General features: G+C 40.9%; 2 protein-coding genes across 2 annotated transcripts; both read left to right on the forward strand.

The window, feature by feature from the left end:
* Positions 1–559: 559 nt before the first annotated feature.
* Positions 560–9,178, forward strand: LOC110488146 (transmembrane protein 106B). The gene is made up of 8 exons (XM_021560187.3): positions 560–715; positions 1,492–1,702; positions 1,955–2,018; positions 2,156–2,315; positions 5,251–5,391; positions 5,806–5,855; positions 5,943–5,996; positions 7,636–9,178. The coding sequence occupies exons 2-8, from the start codon at positions 1,498–1,500 to the stop codon at positions 7,754–7,756; spliced, it is 795 nt and encodes a 264-aa protein (XP_021415862.1). The 5' UTR covers positions 560–715; positions 1,492–1,497; the 3' UTR covers positions 7,757–9,178.
* Positions 9,179–18,112: 8,934 nt separating this feature from the next.
* seraf (Schwann cell-specific EGF-like repeat autocrine factor) lies at positions 18,113–20,961 on the forward strand. The gene is made up of 5 exons (XM_021560203.3): positions 18,113–19,024; positions 19,219–19,314; positions 19,550–19,654; positions 19,933–20,028; positions 20,632–20,961. Exons 1-5 carry the CDS (start codon positions 18,784–18,786, stop codon positions 20,739–20,741), a joined length of 648 nt encoding a protein of 215 aa, XP_021415878.3. The 5' UTR covers positions 18,113–18,783; the 3' UTR covers positions 20,742–20,961.
* The last annotated feature ends 130 nt before the right edge of the window (positions 20,962–21,091 follow it).

Here is a 21,091-nt window from a genome sequence, read left to right on the forward strand (position 1 = left end):
TAGAGATCATATTCATCTTAAAAGAGTCAAATATAAGATGTGCCTTGTAGTGTCCTTTTTTGGCATTTATCCCTGAATGACAGATTACTGAGCTCAATATGTAGGTCAACCTCCCATTGCGAACTGCTGAAAGATCAATAAAGCGAGATAAGGACACAAGGTTTCACATTACTGTGGATGACTTTTGACCTTACTCGAGAAACATAAAGTACAAGAAGTGCTGGAGAACGAAGTGCTGTATGACACACACATATGTATGACACAGTCCCCCTCCAAAACTGACCATATTTGGTTAGTAGAGATCCTACTGTGTATTTTCTACCCCACTTTAGCTGAGACAGGCGGAAACGTTTTCTCATTACAGCCCAATATTCGCAACATACTAGTGTCAACATTGTATTTTCATTATTGGTCTTAAAAAATATTATTTCCCTTGTTTTCATAAATTACTTATTGCAATTTCTTGTTGACACAATAAAAGTGGCCATAGATTAAAATTCAATATAATTTGAATTAGTTATACACATTGACATAGATTTTTTGAAATGCCGACTTTTATTTTGAAGGTTTCCACATTACCATACGAAAGTGACGTCTCGTCGGAGCTGCTGGCAGAATACTAGTGCGTGTATTTATGTCAGTACTATATTGATAACAACAGCGGCTATTCGTGACCAAGCATATGTAAAGCAATTCTGCGTGAATATATGCAAAGGTAAGCAGATGAATCAAATATCGAATGTTGCCATTTTAATCATATCCGTAGTGCGTGTGTAATACCGCACAGTGAGGCTTTGACATTGTCAGGGGAACCGGGCAACATTTTGCAATATGGAAACATTTTATCCATGCTAACAATGCCCTGTGCTCTGCAAGTATTCTACGCAATCATTCACATCAATAACTTGACACCTAATAAAAATACAACAGAATATCGGAGCAAATACGCAACAATGTATTCGTGAGTTTCGGATTAAAATGGCAGGCGGCGAACGAGTTTCTCTGGAAGGAACATGGTGTACTGTGTAGCATAATGGTCTTCTGCACGTCATCACAGTACCTCGACCATTGGCGCACAGTGTATAGTAGGAGCAGAAGACACGATGCGATGTGTTTTGCTGACTAGGTTACATATATTTGGTCCATACGAAACTTTGGTCAGAACAAGTGTCTTTTGTTTGACAATAATTGTTTCATGCACGCATGAATTACATAGATGGTGCGCACTTGATAAGAGCTTTTGGGGAGTTGGTGTAAACTGGTCTAAACAAAACCAAAATAATCTATGCAAAAATGGAATAGGAGAATGGTAGCCTGTCTACAGTATAAATGGTCATGACGTAGGCAGGTACCTTGTTATAGTACAAAAGTAGTATAAAACAATTTGTGTAAACTGACCATAACTACCATGTAAATATCAAATGAATATGTGGCATGAGTTTTCACTACCAACCACACCTACTTATTAGATCTTACATGTTTTATTCACAGAAAGTGATGGGGAAGTCACACTCCCTCTTGTCGAAGGGGAAAGCCGACCGTGACAGCCAGAGTGGCCTGACGACTGGTCCAGAGTACATAGACACACAGAGTGAAGAGGATGGAAAGAATGGAGATGTGTCTCAGTTCCCCTATGTGGAATTTACTGGCAGAGACAGTGTCACATGCCCCACATGCCAGGGCACTGGCAGAATACCACGAGGTAAGGGGATAAACAAATACATTCCTACACAGTAATAAACATGAACTCTCACTCACTGACACAATACACCTACATCTGTTCTAAATCTCCACCTCATGAGCCGCTAATTTTTTTTCCTAATTTGCATTTTGATTTGATAGGCCACCTAGAAACACCGTGACTTCCAACATTCACTGAAAATGAAAAAGACATATGTTTGAACCAACATCAGTTTCCTCTGTAAATGGCTTTGTCATCACATCTCTAATGCAGGCCAAGAGAACCAGCTTGTGGCTCTGATTCCATACAGTGACCAGAGGCTCCAGCCAAGGAGAACGTAAGTCTCATCTCGCTCAGCCAGACGTCTCTTTTTTTTGAAAGCTGTGCAATTGAATGATTCAACTGTGGTTGACTGTGGTCTAATATCCAACTTCTGTCTTTCTTTTAATGGCGCTTCCTCCCTTTCTCTTGCAGAAAGCTGTATGTCACGGTGTCTGTGTTTCTATGCCTCCTGCTGTCTGGCCTGGCTGTGTTTTTCATGTTCCCTCGGTCTATCGACGTCTCCTATGTGGGCGTGAAGTCAGCATTCGTCTCCTATGACCAGGACAAACGGATTGTCTATCTCAATATCACGGTAAGATCCTCTCTCTGGTGTTCGTTGTTCTTGTGTTTCCATCTAAGGGTTGACATGGATTCAAATCAAATTGTATTGGTCACATGTTTCGTAAAACAACGGGTGTAGACTAACAGTGAAATGCGTATTTACCGACCGTTCCCAACAATGCTAAGAGAAAAATAGAAAGACAACAACACAAGGACTAAATAGACCATGAGTAACAATAACACGGAGTACTAGCACCGAATCAATGTGCAGAGGCATAAGGTAATTGAGGTAGATATGTACAGTTGAAGTCCGAAGTTTACATACACTTAGGTTGGAGTCAGAAGTTGGATTTTTCTATATCCACAGTAAAACGAGTCCTATATCGACAACCTGAAAGGGCGCTCAGCAAGGAAGAAACCACTGCTCCAAAACCCCCATAAAAAAGCCAGACTACAGTTTGCAACTGCACATGGGGACGAAGATCGTACCTTTTGGAGAAATGTCCTCTGGTCTGATCTCTGGGAGTTGATAGGCTTGAAGTTATAAACAGCTGCTGGCAAACGCACGAAAGTGTTGTTTGAATGAATACTTACGAGCCTGCTGCTGCCTACCATTGCTCACTGCTCTAGCAAATCATAGACTTAGTTATAACATGATAACACACAGAAATACTAGCCTTAGGTCATTAATATGGCAGAATCCGGAAACTATCATATCGAAAACAAGACGTTTATTCTTTCAGTGAAATATGGAATCGTTCCGTATTTTATCTAACGGGTGGCATCCATAAGTCTAAATCAAATCAAAAATCAAATCAAATTTGATTTGTCACATACACATGGTTATCAGATGTTAATGCAAGTGTAGCGAAATGCAGTAATAACCAACGAGTAATCTAACCTAACAATTCCACAACTACAACCTTATACACACAAGTGTAAAGGGATAATGAATATGTATATAAGATATATAATGAGTGATGGTACAGAACGGCATAGGCAAGATACAGTAGATGGTATTGAGTACAGTATATACATACGTATGAGGTGAGTAATGTAGGGTATGTAAACATTATATAAAGTGGCAGTGTTTAAAGTGGCTAGTGATACATGTATTACATAAAGATGGCAAGATGGCAAGATGCAGTAGATGATATAGAGTACAGTATATACATATACATATGAGATGAGTAATGTAGGGTATGTAAACATTATATTAAGTGGCATTGTTTAAATATTCCTGTTACATTGCACAACCTTCAATGGTATGTCATAATTACATACAATTCGGGCAAACTAGGCGGCCCAAACTGTTGCATATACCCTGACTCTGTGTGCAATGAACGCAAGAGAAGTGACACAATTTCACCTGGTTAATATTGCCTGCTAACCTGGATTTCTTTTAGCCAAATATGCAGGTTTAAAAATATATACTTCTGTGTATTGATTTTAAGAAAGGCATTGATGTTTATGGTTAGGTACACATTGGAGCAACGATACGCACCGCATTGATTATATGCAACGCAGGACACGCTAGATAACTACACATGGTTGATGATATTACTAGTTTAACTAGTGATTATGATTGATTGATTGTTTTTTTATAAGATAAGTTTAATGCTAGCTAGCAACTTACCTTGGCTTACTGCATTTGCGTAACAGGCAGTCTCCTCGTGGAGTGCAATGTAATCAGGTGGTTAGAGCGTTGGACTAGTTAACTGTAAGGTTGCAAGATTGAATCCCCCGAGCTGACACGGTAAAAATCTGTTGTTCTGCCCCTGAACGAGACAGTTAACCCACCGTTCCCAGGCCATCATTGAAAATAAGAATGTGTTCTTAACTTACTTGCCTAGTTAAATAAAGATTAAATAAAGGTGTAAAAAAATATGAATATATTTTTTTTAATTGGCTAATTCGGTGTCCAAAAATACTGATTTCCGATTGTAATGAAAACTTGAAATCGGCCCTAATTAATCGGCCATTCCGATTAATTGGTCAACCTCTATTCTGGATGGCAGGGAGCTCGACCCCAGTGACGTACTGGGCCGTACGCACTACCCTCTGTAGCGCCCTCTGTAGCGCCTTGCGGTCGGATGCCAAGCAGTTGCCAAGTGGTGATGCAACCAGTCAAAATGCTTTCAATTTTGCAACTGTAGAACTTTTTGAGGATCTGAGGGTCCGTGCCAAATCTTTTCAGCCTCCATTTGGGGGAGAGGTGTTGTCTTTCCTTCTTCACAACTGTGTTGGTGTGTGTGGACAATGTTACTTCCTTAGTGATGTGGACACCGAGGAACTTGAAGCTCTCAACCCGCTCCACAACAGCCCTGTCGATGTGAATGCGAGCGTGCTCGGCCCTCCGTTTCCTATAGTCCACGATCAGCTCCTTTGTCTTGCTGACGTGGAGGGAGAGGTTGTTGTCCTGGCACCACACTGACCTCCTCCCTATAGGCTGTCTCATTGTTGTCGATGATCAGGCCTACCACCATTGTGTTGTTAGCAAACTTAATGATGGTGTTGGAGTCGTGTGAGGTCATTCAGTCATGGGTGAACAGGGAATACAGGAGGGAAAAGAACACGCACCCCTGACGGGCCCTGTGTTGAGGGTCATAGTGGTAGATGTGTTGTTGCTCACCTTCACCGCCTGGGATATATATATTTATTTATTTTTACCTAGGGGCAGCCCGTAAGGAAGTCCAGGATCCAGTTACATAGGGAGGTGTGTTTAGTCCCAGGGTCCTGAGCTTAGTGATGAGCCTGGATGGTACTTTGGTGTTGAACGTTGAGCTGTAGTCGATGAAGACTATTCTCGCATAGGTGTTCTTCTTGTCCAGGTGGGAGAGGGCAGTGTGAAGTGCAACAGAGATGGCACCATCTGTGGTTCTGTTGGGGCGGTATGCAAATTGGAGTGGGTCCTACGTAATGACTCTCTTTCCAACAACTGTTGTGCCGTATGTCTTTTCTTCTAGAACACTCTGAACATCACCAATAACAACTACTACGCTGTATCCCTGACCAACATCACAGCCCAAGTGCAGTTCTCTAAGACAGTGATTGGGAAGGCCCGTATTAGCAATGTGACGACCATCATACCACTGGATAAGCAGCAGGTGGGTCTTTACCATGTGAATTTTAGAATAATATGCCTTGGTATAATTGCTTGTTATAAACATATTACAGTTCATAAAGTGAGCATAGCTTGACAAGTGAATCAAAGTTGTACTTTCAACTGTCCTGAAGTGCTTTTCTATCGCTCAACACAGCAGCTTATTGTTCCGCCCGCTTTGCTGCAAAATCTAGCAACAAAATCAGCCCGCATTGATAATGAACCTTGTTGTTGACGAATCCACTAGAACATCTGTCCCTGTTCTGAGGGCATCAGTAGCAGCAAGGATGGAATAAGGCTGTCATTTTTGGACTGTTGCCCTCAAACGTTACTCATTACTTACTCAGTCAGCACTCAAGCGCCCTGTTCGATATGGGAGATGGATAACGGCTGCATTACATCATATTGTTTATTCCAGATTGACTACATGGTTCCCACAGTCATTGCTGATGAGATGAGTTATATGTTGTAAGTATTTCACAAGTAATTGCATTTTATTGTGTGGTTGACAGTACAAATGGTGGCATTTCTTTAATAAATGTTTTGTGTTTGCAGTGACTATTGCACCCTGCAGTCCATAAAGGTTCACAACATTGTGGTCATGATGCAGTAAGTATACAGTGCATTCGGAAAGTATTCAGACCCCTTCCCCTTTTTCCACATTGTGTTACACATTACAGCCTCATTCTAAAAATGTTTGCTCATAAATCTACACACAATACCCCATAATGACGAAGTGAAAACTGTTTTTTTAGACATTTTTGGAAATGTATTAGAAATTTTAAAAACAGAAAAGTCTTATTTACATTGGTATTCAGGTCCTTTGCTACGGGACTCAAAATTGAGCTCAGGTGCATCCTGTTTCCATTGTTTCTACATGTTTCTACAACTTGATTGGAGTCCACCTGTGGTAAATACAATTGATTGGGCATGATTTGGAAAGGCACACACCTGTCTATATAAGGTCCCTGACAGTGCATGTCAGAGCAAAAACCAAGCCAATGAGGTCGAAGGAATTGTCTGTAGAGCTCCAAGACACGATTGTGTCGAGGCACAGATCTGGGAAGGGTACCAAAAGATTTATGCAGCATTGAAGTTCTCCAAGAACACAGTGGCCTCCATCATTCTTAAATGGAAGAAGTTTGGAACCACAAAGACTCTTCCTAGAGCTGGCCCGCCCAGCCAAACTGAACACTCAGGGGAGAAGGGCCTAGGTACGGGAGGTGATCAAGGACCCCAAGAACCAGCTCCAGAGTTCCTCTGTGGAGATGGGAGAACCTTCCAGAAGGACAACCATCTCTGCAGCACTCCACCAATCAGGGCTTTATGGTAGAGTGGCCAGACAGAAGCCAATCCTCAGTAAAAGGCACATGACAGCCCACTTGGAGTTTGCCAAAAGGCACCTAAAGGACTCTCAGACAATGAGAAACAAGATTCTCTGGTCTGAGGAAACCCAGATTGTTCTCTTTGGCTTAAATGCCAAAAATCTGGAGGAAACCTGGCACTATCCCTACGGTGAAGCATGGTGGTGGCAGCATCATGCTGTGGGGATGTTTTTCAGAGGCAGGGACTGGGAGACTAGTCAGGATTGAGGGAACGAGAGAGCAAAGTACACTGAGATCCTTGATGAAAACCTGCTTCAGAGTGCTCAGGATCTCAGACTGGGGCAAAGGTTCAACGTCCAACAGGACAACAACCCTAAGCACACAGCCAAGACAACGCAGGAGTGGCTTCGGGACAAGTCTCTGAATGTCCAGCCAGAGCCCGGACTTGAACTCGATCAAACATCCTGGAGAAACCTGAAAATAGCTGTGCAGCAACGCAGAAACTCCCCAAATACAGGTGTGCCAAACTTGTAGCGTCATACCCAAGAAGACTCAAGTCTGTATTCGCTGACAAAGGTGCTTCAGCAAAGTACTGAGTAAAGGGTCTGAATACTTAATGTAAAAAAATATATTATTAAATTTCAAAAAGCCCTTTTTGCTTTGTCATTACGGGGTATTGTTTGTAGATTGAGGGAAAAACACTATTTAATCAATTTTAATATAAGGCTGTAACATAACAAAATGTGGAAAAAGTCAAGGGGTCTGAATACTTTCTGAAAGGCAGTGTACCTTTTCAAATATCTACTAATACATTGAGTTTACACATGTTACTGTACCTACTCTATTTATTTTGTCAAACCACACACGCCCATGTGGGCAGCCATTTTGGGGAAACTGACTACTGTCTATTGACTGGTTTTCAGGGTGACAGTGACCACATCCTACTTTGGGCACTCGGAGCAGGTCTCCCAGGAGATATACCAGTATGTGGACTGTGGGGGCAACACCACCTCGCTGCATGGACATGTGAAGATGTATCAGTAAGGCAGTCAAAACTCAGCCATAATGGAAGCCCATCCATCTAAAGGCAGACGAGAGGGTTTTTACGGAGTTCCTTTGGGCACACGTCCCCTGGAGAATAGGAGGAACCATGAAGCAAGGTACCAATGTTCAGTGTAATGAGGGTTTGAGGATGTCGCAGGTAGAAAATCTCTTCCTAATCGAATGACCCAATCCAATGTGTACAGGCATTTGAGGTAAAGATGCACTTTAGCTTTGTATGGGAAACGCAATCATCAGAAAGTATTTATATGGCAGAGTTGTTGATGTAATGTAGTCTGTACCACTAACCTTCCCAGAACACTAGCTTTGGGACGTGCAATACAAATGAAGTAATAGGACAGCATCCTCATTTGGATTACCAGCACCACTAATCACCCCTAACCACTTTTTTGATGGCATTTTATGCCATTCTTTTTTTTTTTATATACCAGCCATTTTGTTTTCTTCAAGGATGTATTTTGTACAAAATAGTACTTCCTGATGATGTGTGTCGTTACACTTACATTTTCATTGTAATGATAGAATGAGACGTAAATCTAACTGAGGTGGCAGATCATGTCGGGGTGGAGTCGGCGTAATTGTGATGACTACGGACCACAATTAGATTGCGACATTTAGGGATCTAATGAGAGGGATCTTGTATTTTTTATATAATTCAAATACTGTACCTATAACTATTAGATGTGGTGTTTTATGATGTGAATTACTCTTTAATTGTAAACCTCTGAATTGTTTGTTGTAATGGGAATGTTACAGGGTTTTTTTCTAACTTGGGTAGTAGACGGCTACCCATTTCGAAACATGATATTACATACCCTCAATGGTGTTGTAAAATTAGGTTTTTATTTTCTCTTTGGGAATCGATTTTAAAGAGGTCATTTTGTCTTTACATTTTTAATTTGATGCCCTTTGCCCCTTTTTTAATTTGTCATGATTGATCACTGAAACTCGCAAGTAAGTTGTGCTTTTCGAGTTTGTGTTTCTTTCTGAGATGATTAAATGTCAGGATACAGTAAGTATCCATTTTGTTATTTTCCTTAAACATTTGTTATTGCTTTTAACATCTGTTGTGCATGCACGGAATACTGAACTGAGGACAATAAAAATGCCCAAGATAAAATATCAGATGTGTACATTGTTTATATTATCTGATATACACTATGGAGGAACAATCACACCAATGTATCGTTGAATATGTCAATGTGCCATATTATGTACCAAATCATCCAAGAAGGAAAATGTTCATCAGTTTAAAGTCAGTTCTGAATCCTCACTGAGGCGCGTTGACTGTGTACTACTGTGTAAATGTGGATACTGTCCATGTAAGCCACTGCCAATCATACAGTACATGTAACAATGTTTTTTTCCTTGCATGAAACTGGGAATAAAAGTGGTTGATTTTGAGGTTTTTGTTTGGTGCATTTATTAATAGTTTGTAGTTGGGGGAGAATTCAAAGGGTGGAGAAATGTGCAATACCAATCACTAGCACAGGGTGGCGCCTAATTTAACTAAATTAACTTAGAAACAAGTAAGTGTTGGAAGAAAATATAGTTTCTGTAATGACAAATGACCATATGCACAAGTTTGCATAAAAAGCTTACTTTACTCACTATTGAAGTCCAAGTAATTAACAACACAATGCATGTCATTCATGTGTAAAACACATCGAGTCCAATATCTTAAAAATAGCATGACGTTACATTTAAAGTCACTCAGAATAGACAGGCTTAGGTATGTTTGACAGGGTGCTCTAGTGAACACATGTACTTTTATACTAAATGGACAGTATACAGCATGTGTTTGCTGTCATACAGTATTGTGTCAATGTGGTACTCTGTTCTACAATATCCTAAACAGGTTTGTATGCTGTATTGTAATGCATGTGTATTGTAATGCATGTGTATTGTAATGCATGATGTATTGTAATGCATGCTGTATTGTAATGCATGCTGTATTGTAATGCATGCTGTATTGTAATGCATGCTGTATTGTAATGCATGTGTATTGTAATGCATGTGTATTGTAATGCATGCTGTATTGTAATGCATGCTGTATTGTAATGTATGCTGTATTGTAATGTATGCTGTATTGTAATGCATGCTGTATTGTAATGCATGCTGTATTGTAATGTATGCTGTATTGTAATGCATGCTGTATTGTAATGCATATGCTGTATTGTAATGCATGCTGTATTGTAATGTATGCTGTATTGTAATGCATGTGTATTGTAATGCATGCTGTATTGTAATGCATGCTGTATTGTAATGTATGTTGTATTGTAATGTATGTTGTATTGTAATGTATGCTGTATTGTAATGAATGTGTATTGTAATGCATGCTGTATTGTAATGTATGCTGTCTTGTAATGTATGCTGTATTGTAATGAATGTGTATTGTAATGCATGCTGTATTGTAATGCATGCTGTATTGTAATGTATGTGTATTGTAATGCATGCTGTATTGTAATGCATGCTGTATTGTAATGCATGCTGTATTGTAATGCATGCTGTATTGTAATGCATGCTGTATTGTAATGCATGTGTAATGTATGCTGTATTGTAATGTATGCTGTATTGTAATGTATGTGTATTGTAATGCATGCTGTATTGTAATGTATGTGTATTGTAATGCATGCTGTATTGTAATGTATGCTGTATTGTAATGTATGCTGTATTGTAATGTATGTGTATTGTAATGCATCTGCTAGTCCTGTATGACCTTTGATTTTATTTGTAGACTGTTCTGGATGTGTGTCAGTGTGTTACTTTGTTTGCTTCTAGATGCTTCAGGTCTCCAGTGTGTAACGGTATGCTTACCTCACATCTGTTGCTGTCGTTTAAACGGCAGTGGACTTCCTCTCCAGGATTCAGGTCTGGGACTTGGAACGGTTCCTAATTAACCAGGGCCCAGTTTCCCAAAAGCATCTTAAAGCGATAGTTCTCCCAAATGACAAAATTATACATTGGTTTCCTTGCCCTGTAAGCAGTCTATGGAAAAGGTATGACAGCGATCCATGATTTGGTTTAGTTTCCCTGGCACTGTTTCCACATGCTAACGTTCTAGCATTTGTGGCACAAATCCCATTCAAGTCACGGGACCAATATTAGCATTTTTCACGCACCATGTCCAAATCATCTGAAGGTATCTCAAATTGATTGTAAAAGCTCAACAAAGTCAGTTCTAGATGTTTTGAACATGATGCTCAAAAAATGCTAATATCGGTCCTATGACTTGAATGGGATTCGTGCCTCAATAGTTTCCCTAAACCATTGTTACTAAAGTTTCACTTGAAAACACAGCTAAGTGCGTCGTTAAATACTTCTGCGTCACTTTATACACAGAAGATCTCCACTAAACATACAATAAGGATGTTTATACACCTCTGTGACCACAAGGTTCAATAGAAATACAAAGTTGCCAATGGCTTTGCAATTGTTACAAACAAGCAAAGGATATAAAATATGCTTCAAATTAAAACCGAGATGACTGCATTAAAATGTAAATACAGTATAGGCTACATAGGCCTATGTATTTCAATCATATTGTGTAACACGTTAAGCTTAAGTTCCATCTATTGGGAAACCGGGTCCAGACACAGACACAATGCAGTCACATGCTGTGCTCACTGGCATCATTTATGACCACCAACTATGAGGGAGACTGAGTTTTCCTGTATTCAGAGTGTATTGAAACTAATGGTCAAGATTCTGAACTATTTGTAATGGTGTGCAGTCTTACTGTGCTTCCTCAGCATGATACAAGACATCTGGAAAATAAAGTAGACTGTGTGAGGATGTGAATCTGGTTTCAGACTTCTGGGTTAAGCAGTTCATGCAATGTTCACAAAATGGAGTTCTTGCGGAAATAGGGTTGTTCTTCAGGGAGAAAAGCTACAAATGGTGAACGTAACATGATGTTTTTACAGCTATTGAGGAAGTACATTAACCCAGGGATGTATGGATGCCAGTGTATGGGTTCATGTTTCAGGGGTGTAGCCTAGACAAACAACAAGTGTGTGAAATAATGATCTAAATCCAATTGTGTTTCTACAAACAACACTAAATATCATAGCACACCGAAAAGGACATTTAAATATCAGTGCAAGGTAGACTAGGAAGTTAGAAATGGGAGCAGACTAGACTAGTTTGGTTGTGTAAATGTAATTTCCTTCCCCATAGATGATACATGCTTTCCCTTTTCCAGATGTAAGGAAATGACTTTTCCAGGTGCACTGTCGATGGACTTCCATCACAGAGAAAACCAACTGAACATTTCTGTTCTACCACTACCCTATTTTCCCTTCCATGATGGAGAAATAGAGTTGCCTAGTACAACCTCAAATGGTTCCCGAATAACCCTTTTTGGTTCCAGGTATAACCCTTTTGTGTTCCATGTAGAACCCTTTTTTCCAGAGGGTTCTAAATGCAACCCAAAATAGTTCTACCTGGAACTAAAAAGGGATCTACCTGGAACCAAATGGGTTCTCCTATGGGGAACCAATTTTTCTAAGAGTGTACCTATCATTGTGAATTAGGTCTACTTCAAACTCAGCAGGCTATACTTTACAGGCTATAGCCCACATTAGGCCTGCATTCTGACTAATAACCATCACATCGCGCATAGACCGTAATAATGAAGCCTTGATCATTTTTAAACTTCTATTGAAGTCTATCAGGTGGACACGTTAGCCAGGTTGCCTTCTCTGTTCAGCTATTACATTCCACTCCTTGCCACTTGTCATTTGCCAAAGAGACTGGCCTTTCGGCAATCTTCAAATATGAACGTTCTATCATTAATGAGCTCGAGGAGATCAGAGGATTTGATCCTGATTCGATAACCCTCACAGCTATCCAATCACAATGTTTATGCAAATTAGATAGCATTTAAAAATAAAAATAACTTAATTCATACATTTGATTGGAAGCATTCTAACATTCAGCATTCTGACAAAAAAACATTTTATTGTAAACATAAACATTGGGCGCGGGGAACACAGAGCATTCCCGTTCATTGCTTTCTTACCACCAGCCAATGTGATCACATCACACCAGAGAAGCTTCCCTGCTACTGTGAACACTGTAGCATATGTTATATCCAGCAAGCAAGAGCAAGGTGCTTCTTTGTCGAATATATGTTTTAATTGCTCAAAATAGGTGACCAAACTACATTAAGTGTCCAAAACATTAGGAACATCTACTCTATCCATGACATAGACTGACCAGGTGAATCCAGGTGAAGGTTCTTGATGTCACTTGTTAAATCCACTTCAATCAGTGTAGATGGAGGGGCAGAGACAGGTTAAAGAAGGATTTTGATGCTCAAAAAGAAAGGAGGACCAAGGCACTCTCATATAATGAATTAAAATGCCTTTATTTCTATGGCATGTTCAATGTAAACAACGTTTTAAATATCCAACGCCTTTCGGCTGCGTGGCTTTTGTCAGGGAGTACAAAGAAAGGATAATACAATGCCCTCTTTTGAACAGCTTTTTCCAAACAGAGGATTTTTATGCCTTGAGACAATTGAGACATGGTTTGTGTATGTGTGCCATTCAGAGGGTGAACGGGCGAGACAAAAGATCTAAGTGCCTTTGAAAGGGGTACGGCAATAGAAAGGGGCAACTCAATATAAGGAAGGTGTTCCTAATGTTTTGTACACTCAGTGCATTGGGACACACATTGGGCTAGACTACTGGTTCAATAGTTATAAGAGGAATAGAGAGAGGATGGATGTAAGAGAGGCCAGTAGAGATGCCAGCGGAGATGCATGAATTGCACAATAATATTTTTGGTCTGACGCACGTTTTGTGCCAATGAACTGAAATTGAACATCACCAAATTTGTCGGTTTAATTAAATATGCAATAAAAAAGTATAATGCCTAGGCCTATTTGAAGACTTGTTGACTTAGAGAATTGAGATCGCCTGAACATGTACAACATTTTTACCGTTGCACTAATCTTTCGTGGGTGGGCAGCTGACAAATTACCTGAGACTTTAGTTCTGGGTGAACAGAAATTACCATTGCACAGAAGTCACTCACTGTTTTGAAGTGATTTATTGACAGCTGTCTCTGAACTCTGTCGAGACTTTTCCAACTAATGTGAAAGGTCAACAAGGGACTCCCTTAATGTTAGAGAAACCCAATTATGGTCCTTTTCCAGTTCACACAAACATTTGAATACTTATAGCTACTATGTCAGGTGTTCATAGTCTGTGTACCAGTCTTTTTGGCTTACATTCCACTCCTTGACACTCCTGTAAGTTACCTACATAAGCAGCCAGGGTTTATCACTTTGACTGGCAGGCATTCCTCTCTGCAGAACCACTTAACAGAGAGGTCCTGAGAGGAAATTGAGACCACCTTCAAACTCCCCAATCCCACCCTGTCCACACCAATGTGAAGCTAGCCACAATAACTATTAGCCACAATAATGGTATTTGCGAGTTGCCTTCAAAATAAAAGTCCCACGTTGAAAGTGATGCAAACGGATACAAATAGTGGAACTATGCCATATTTGGACTAGATAATGCTAAGCAAGCCTGGCTTGAGGTTACATAATTCTAAATAAATACAATAATTCATAAATAGTACAACAAATGTTTTAATCCCACTGTGGATGTATTTGACTGCATAATTGCATTTTGGGGCATACATACAGTATATGCACTGTACAGCCTTACCTACGGAGTGTGCACTGTCTGTGCACCCATGGAATGGGGTTTCAGCCTATTCAGTGACACCCACAGATTACAACTCGGTACAGTTTACACAAATATTAGCGTCAGAGCTCTTATTGTCATTGGTGATCAGTCCTGCTACTGTCATGTCGTCAGAAACCTTGATGATGGTGTTGGAGTCAAAAATATAAGCGTCTTATTGCAGGACTTTGACTGTGGCAAATCACCTCCTCAGTCAAACCCTTGTGCGTATTGAATATTAATTCATGTTGGACTGTACAGCCTTAACTATGGAGTGTGCGCCCATGAATGTGGGTATTAGCCTACTCAGTGACACCCACAGATTACAACTGTAGAGTTTACACATATATTAAAAATCGAATCAAATGTTATTTGTCACATGCTTCGTAAACAACAGGTGTAGACTAACAGTGAAATGCAGGGTTAAAGATAAAAGATCAAATAAAAAATAGAAATAGTTACACGAGGAATAAATACAGAATAACAATAACAATGCAGAGTAAAAAAAGAACATGGCTATATAGAGGGAGTACAAGTACTGAGTCGATTTGCAGGGGTACGAGGTAATTGAGGTAGCTATGTATATATACAGTAAGTAGGGTCACTGTAAAGTGACTAGGCAACAGTATAGATAACAGACAGTAGCAGCAGTGGGGAGCCATTTGATTAGCTACAGTGGCAAGAAAAAGTATGTGAACCTTTTGGAATTACCTGGATTTCTGCATACATTGGTCATAAAATGTGACCTGATCTTTGTCTAAATCACAATAATAGACAAACACAGTATGATAAAACTAATACCACACAAATGATTGTATTGTTCTTGTCTATATTGAATACATCATTTAAACTTACACAGTGTAGGCTGGAAAAAAATGTGTGAACCCCTAGGCTAATGACTTCTCCAAATCCTAATTGGAGTCGGGAGTCATCTAATCGTGAGTCCAATCAATGAGACAAGATTGGAGATGTTGGTTAGAGCTGTCCTGCCCTATAAAAAACACTCACAAAATTTGAGTTTGCTATTCACAAGAAGCATTGTCTGATATGAATCATGCCTTGAACAAAATAGATATCAAAAGACCTAAGATTAAGATTTGTTGACTTGCATAAAGTTGGAAACAGTTACAATGTATCTCTAAAAGCCTTGATGTCCACGGTAAGACAAATTGTCTATAAATGGAGAAAGTTGCTACTCCCTCTAAGAGTGGCCATCCTGCAAAGATGACTGCAAGAGCACAGCGCAAAATGCTCAATGAGGTTAAGAAGAATCCTAGTCAGCTAAAGACTTACAGAAATGTCTGGAACATGCTAACATCTCTGTTGATGAGTCTACGACACGTAAAACACTAAACAAGAATGGTGTTCATGGGAGGACACCACAGAAGAAGCCACTGCTGTCCAAAAAAACATTGCTGCACGTTCGCAAAAGAGCAGCTGGATGTTCCACAGAGCTACTGGCAAAATAGTCTGTGGACAGATTAAACTACAGTTGAGTTGTTTGGAAGGAACACACAACACTATGTGTGGAGAAAAAAAGACAGCACACCAACATCAAAACCTCATCCCAACTGTAAAGCATGGTGGAGGGAGCATCATGGTTTGAGGCTGCTTTGTTGCCTCAGGGCCTGGACAGCTTGCTATCATCGACAGAAAAATGAATTCCCAATTTAATCAAGACATTTTGCAGGAGAATGTTAGGCTATCTGTCCACCAAATGAAGCTCAACAGAAGTTGGGTGATGCAACAGGACAACAACAAAAAACAGAAGTAACAGAAGTAAATCAGAATGGCTTCAACAGAAGAAAATACGTCTTCTGTAATGGCCCAGTCAGAGTCCTGACCTCAACTCAATTGAGATGCTGTGGTATGACCTCAAGAGAGCGTTTCACACCAGACATCCCAAGAATATTGTTCAACTGATACAGTTTTGTAAAGAGGAATGGTCCAAAATTCCTCCTGACCATTGTGCAGGTCTGATCCGCAACCACAGAAAATGTTTGGTTGAGGTTATTGCTGCAAAAAGGAGGATCAACCAGTTGTTAAATCCAAGGGTTCACATACTTTTTACACCCTGCACTGTGAATGTTTACACTGTGTGTTCAATAAAGACATAGCAACGTATAATTGTTTGTGTGTTATTAGTTTAAGCAGACTGTGTTTGTCTATTGTTGTGACTTAGATGAAGATCAGATCAAATTTTATGGCAAATTTATGCAGAAATCCAGGTAATTCTAAAGGATTCACATGCTTTTTCTTGCCACTGTATTTAGTAGTCTTATGGCTTGGGGGTAGAAGCTGTTCAGGGTCCTCCTCTCCACCCTCTCAGAGCTGGGCATCTCAGGCTCTGCACACTTTTTAATTGCAGGACTCTCCTACCATTTGACTTGGAGGGGATCTGTGACTGCACCATGTAGTCTCACTACTGGTGTCCTCCAGGGCTCGGTTCTAGGCCCTATTCTCTTCTCTCTATACACCAAGTCACTCGACTCTGTCATATCCTCACATAGTCTCTCCTATCATTTCTATGCGGATGACACGACTATCTTTCTCCGTCCCACCTTCTGACACCCAGGTGGCGAATGTCACGACTTCCGCCGAAGTCGGTCCCTCTCCTTGTTGGGGTGGCGTTCGGCAGTCGACGTCACATGCCTTCTAGCCACCGCCGATCCACTTTTCATTTTCCATTTGTTTTGTCTATGTCTTACACACCTGGTTTCACTTCCCCAATTACCTGTTTATTATTTAACCCTCTGTTCCCCATGTTTGGTTGTGAGTGATTGTTTGTTGTATTGGGTTCGTATTGTGGGCTTGGATTTATCTTGTATTTTGATGACTTTGAGTAAAGTTACTTTTATTTCCTCATCTCTGCTGTCCTGCACCTGACTCCTCTGCACCAGCTACACATAGACCCTTACAGCGACACTCATCTCTGCGTGCCTGGCAGATATCTCAGCTTGGATGTCAACCTCAAGCTCTGTCCTCCAGGGTAAGGCCTGCCCGCTCCAAGACTTCTCCATCATGGTTGACAACTCCACAGTGTCCCCCTCCTAGAGTTCAAAGATTCTTGGCGTGACCTAGGACAACACCCTGTCCTTCTCTGCAAACATCAAAGCAGTGATACACTCCTGCAGGATCATGCTCAACAACATCCGTTGAGTACGATCCTACCTCACACAGGAAGTGGCGCAGGTCAAAATGTACGCCTACCACGCTGCACCTTGGTCTCATTCGAACGACGGACGTAACAGGATTTGGCTATTTCAGCCACACCCATTGCTGCCAGGTGTATAAAATCGAGTACTCAGCCATGCAGTCTCCATAGACAAACATTGGCAGTAGAATGGCCCATACTGAAGAGCTCAGTGACTTTCAATGTGGCACCATCACAGGATGCCACCTTTCCAACAAGTCAGTTCGTCCAATTTCTGCCCTGCTAGAGCTGCCCCGGTCAACTGTAGGTGATGTTATTGTGAAGTGGAAACGTCTAGGAGCAACAATGGCTCTGTCACAAAGTTGTAGGCCACACAAACTCACAGGCCGCTGAGTGCTGAAGCGCATAGAACGTAAAAATCGTCTGGCCTCACTACCTACCGAGTTCCAAACTGTATCTGGAAGCAACTTCAGCACAAGAACTGTTCGTCGGGAGCTTCATGAAATGGGTTTCCATAGCCGAACAGCCGTGCACACAAGCCTAAGATCACCATGCGTCATGCCACACGTCGGCTGGAGTGGTGTAAAGCTTGCCACCACTGGACTCTGGAGCAGTGGAAATGCGTTCCCTGGAATGATGAATCATGCTTCACTATCTGGCAGTCCGAGGACGAATCTGGGTTTGGCGGATGCCCACTTTCATCCTTTGGAATTGCCCATCTATAGCAGCAAAAGGGGGACCAACTCCATATTAATGCCCATGATCTTGGAATGAGATGTCGCAGTGGACAGGTGTCCACATACTTTTGTACGTATGTGTGTGTATGTATGCCCCCAATGCAATACTTTTATAATCCAACCTTTTATTAGCATTAGCTAGTTCAAATATGTCACAAAACCACTATTTGTATCCGTTTGCGTCACTTTCAATGAGGGACTTTTATTTGAAAGCCGAAACGCAAATTCCACTATTGTTGTTAATCGACATTGTGGCAAGCTTCACATAGGTCCCGTCCTCTCCGTATCCTTTCTCTCGACTGACTGCTGTCGTATCTCTGTCCATCAGTGGGAGCGACGTGGAGAGAAACCTTGACGCGTCATTGTTCGAAGAACTTCGTTTCAACCCCAGTTCCCATTGTCCACTAAGTGAAGAGGATGGTGCTTGCTCGCTGCTGCTTTCCCGTGTCGGTAAAGATGAACGTCGCGCTGCTTGCCTGGTTGGTTGCGCTTGTGGGCATCTGCTTAGCGCGCTCGGACGCTCCTCGAGGGGTGGCGGTGCCCTTTGTTTTTGACCTCAAAGCGACTTGCGACCCTCCGTGCCAACATGCTGGCATCTGCATCCGAAACAACACCTGCTTCTGTTCTCGCGGCTATGAGGGAGAGACCTGCCAGTATGGTGATGTTACAACTTTATATTTGCCTACAAAGGAGACGGTAAACAAAATAGCCAAACTAGAAAAGAAAAGTGATTCATTGGAGAATATATGAAATATGTATATCATATATTTTTTTCATCACAACATGTGATGCAAAAGTTGCATGACTTACTGGGTGAGTGCTGATGAATATATTGTCTGTTGTTTTGAACAGCTAACTGCTATCCCAAATGTAAGAATGGAGGAGAGTGCCTTCGCCCTGGAAAATGCAGATGTCCTTCTGGATTTGGAGGAAAATATTGTCATAAAGGTACTTATCTAATTCTGTTAACCTTTTAGATATACAGTATGTTGGTTCTTGGTTACTGTTAAAAATCTGATGAAATATTGTAATCATATTTATTGGTAACTACAGTGGGCTAGTACAAGTAACCTATAATGTTTTATTTAGAGAGACTGTGGTTTGAAAAGGGTAGGGAGTTAAGACTTGAACATGGACATGGAGAGGTAAGTGGATGATTTGATTTGATGTCTGTCTTTTCCAGTGAAATGTGATAGTGGATGCTGGAACGGTGGCGACTGCATCGCTGTGAATGGAGTGGCCAAGTGCATCTGTCCCTCCAGCTGGACTGGCTCCAAATGCCAAGAGGGTTTGTTTACCTCCTAATTAGCCTAATCCACACAGAGGTGAAACCAGCAGTGAGACTGGTTGCTCAGCTGGCCTATTAATCAACAGTAGCGTATTAATCCTCTCCGGAACCCTCTGACAACTCCATTGAAATGCTAAGATACCTTCACACCTACTAAAACAATAAAGAATAGTTGATTCAATTACAATTGAATGGGACAAAGAAAATGCTTTACATGGCCAAAGGTATAATGATGATTTATTGGTTCCCAGAATGTTGAGAATGCGATGTTTCCCCAGCGATCTGTCCCCAGGGGTGCAGGAACGGGGGCAGCTGTGTGGCCCCAGGAATCTGCAGCTGTCCAGAGGGCTGGCTGGGTGGAGCCTGCCACACTGGTGAGTGAGATCTTAAGATGAATGCACTAACTGTAAGTCGCTCTGGATACGAACGTCTGCTAAATTACTAAATGTAATGTAAAACGTGAGAATCATACACACTTCACACTCATATATTTGGCACACAACCAACATACACTATACACATTTTCAGACATGCACTTCCTTACTCTGACCCCAACAGACACACAAACACGGTAATTATGCACACACTTGCAGACACACTTACACAGATACAGGCAACGGGCCAAATAAATGTATAACCCATAACTGGAGCCTAATCACTGATCTGTTCTGGATGTGTGTTAGGAGTGTTCATTTTTACACACTTGGGTCAAACAATAGATAGCAGAGAAGTTAATCAGGCATGCTAAATAATAAAAATATAAATCCTTTATCCTGAAAGAATCTACTGAGTGAGAAACCTGTCAATATGAGATACCTGTTGAAAATGACTGTTTTGAGATATTCTGAGAGCTGTCATTCCCCAGATGTGAAGAGGCCACCAGAAAAAATAATAAGCCCTCCTTCCTCTCTTAATGTAACATCTCTTTTTCTCATTTCCCCCTCCCTCCGTCTCTCTTCCCTCTCTCTATCTTGCAGCCCTGTGTCACCGGCCATGTCTGAATGGAGGCAAATGTTTGTCTCCCGATTCGTGCCGCTGTCGCCCTCCTTACTCTGGACCACACTGTGAGGAGAGGAAGGTGTTTTAACCCTTTAGGGGTCAGAGGTCAAAGAGGCCATGTAGAACCGTATTCATTCCAAATCTGGTGCTTTAGATATCGTCTCTCTGCCTTTTTGTAAAAATGTTGTTGTTTTTTTATAAAGAACCACAGATTTTTGTGTTAGCAATAACATTTGACTGTTAACTCAATATCTACTATACAATTTTGGGTTTGAGCTATATTATGAATAAAATGTGGCTAAAAGGTTTATTGTTATTTTCTTTTGAAATCATTTCTTATCATGCAGTCAGATGATTTACAGTAAAACAACACTTAGCGAACTGCTTTTACTAACAATATACTATAGCCAATTAATAGTATAACTAAACTGTTACAAA

The sequence above is a fragment of the Oncorhynchus mykiss genome, chromosome 2 (assembly GCF_057628025.1).
Source record: "Oncorhynchus mykiss isolate SJ-2025 chromosome 2, ASM5762802v1, whole genome shotgun sequence".
Classification (NCBI taxonomy): domain Eukaryota; kingdom Metazoa; phylum Chordata; class Actinopteri; order Salmoniformes; family Salmonidae; genus Oncorhynchus; species Oncorhynchus mykiss.

Bases quoted from the DNA above. Each gene is read 5' to 3' on its own strand.
- LOC110488146 (XM_021560187.3), top strand. From the start codon at position 1,498: ATGGGGAAGTCACACTCCCTCTTGTCGAAGGGGAAAGCCGACCGTGAC. The intron at 2,019-2,155 runs GTAAGTCTCATC...TTTCTCTTGCAG, and splicing joins AGGCTCCAGCCAAGGAGAAC to AAAGCTGTATGTCACGGTGT. The intron at 5,392-5,805 runs GTGGGTCTTTAC...TGTTTATTCCAG, and splicing joins TACCACTGGATAAGCAGCAG to ATTGACTACATGGTTCCCAC.
- seraf (XM_021560203.3), top strand. From the start codon at position 18,784: ATGGTGCTTGCTCGCTGCTGCTTTCCCGTGTCGGTAAAGATGAACGTC. The intron at 19,025-19,218 runs GTGATGTTACAA...TGTTTTGAACAG, and splicing joins GGGAGAGACCTGCCAGTATG to CTAACTGCTATCCCAAATGT. The intron at 19,315-19,549 runs GTACTTATCTAA...TGTCTTTTCCAG, and splicing joins AGGAAAATATTGTCATAAAG to TGAAATGTGATAGTGGATGC.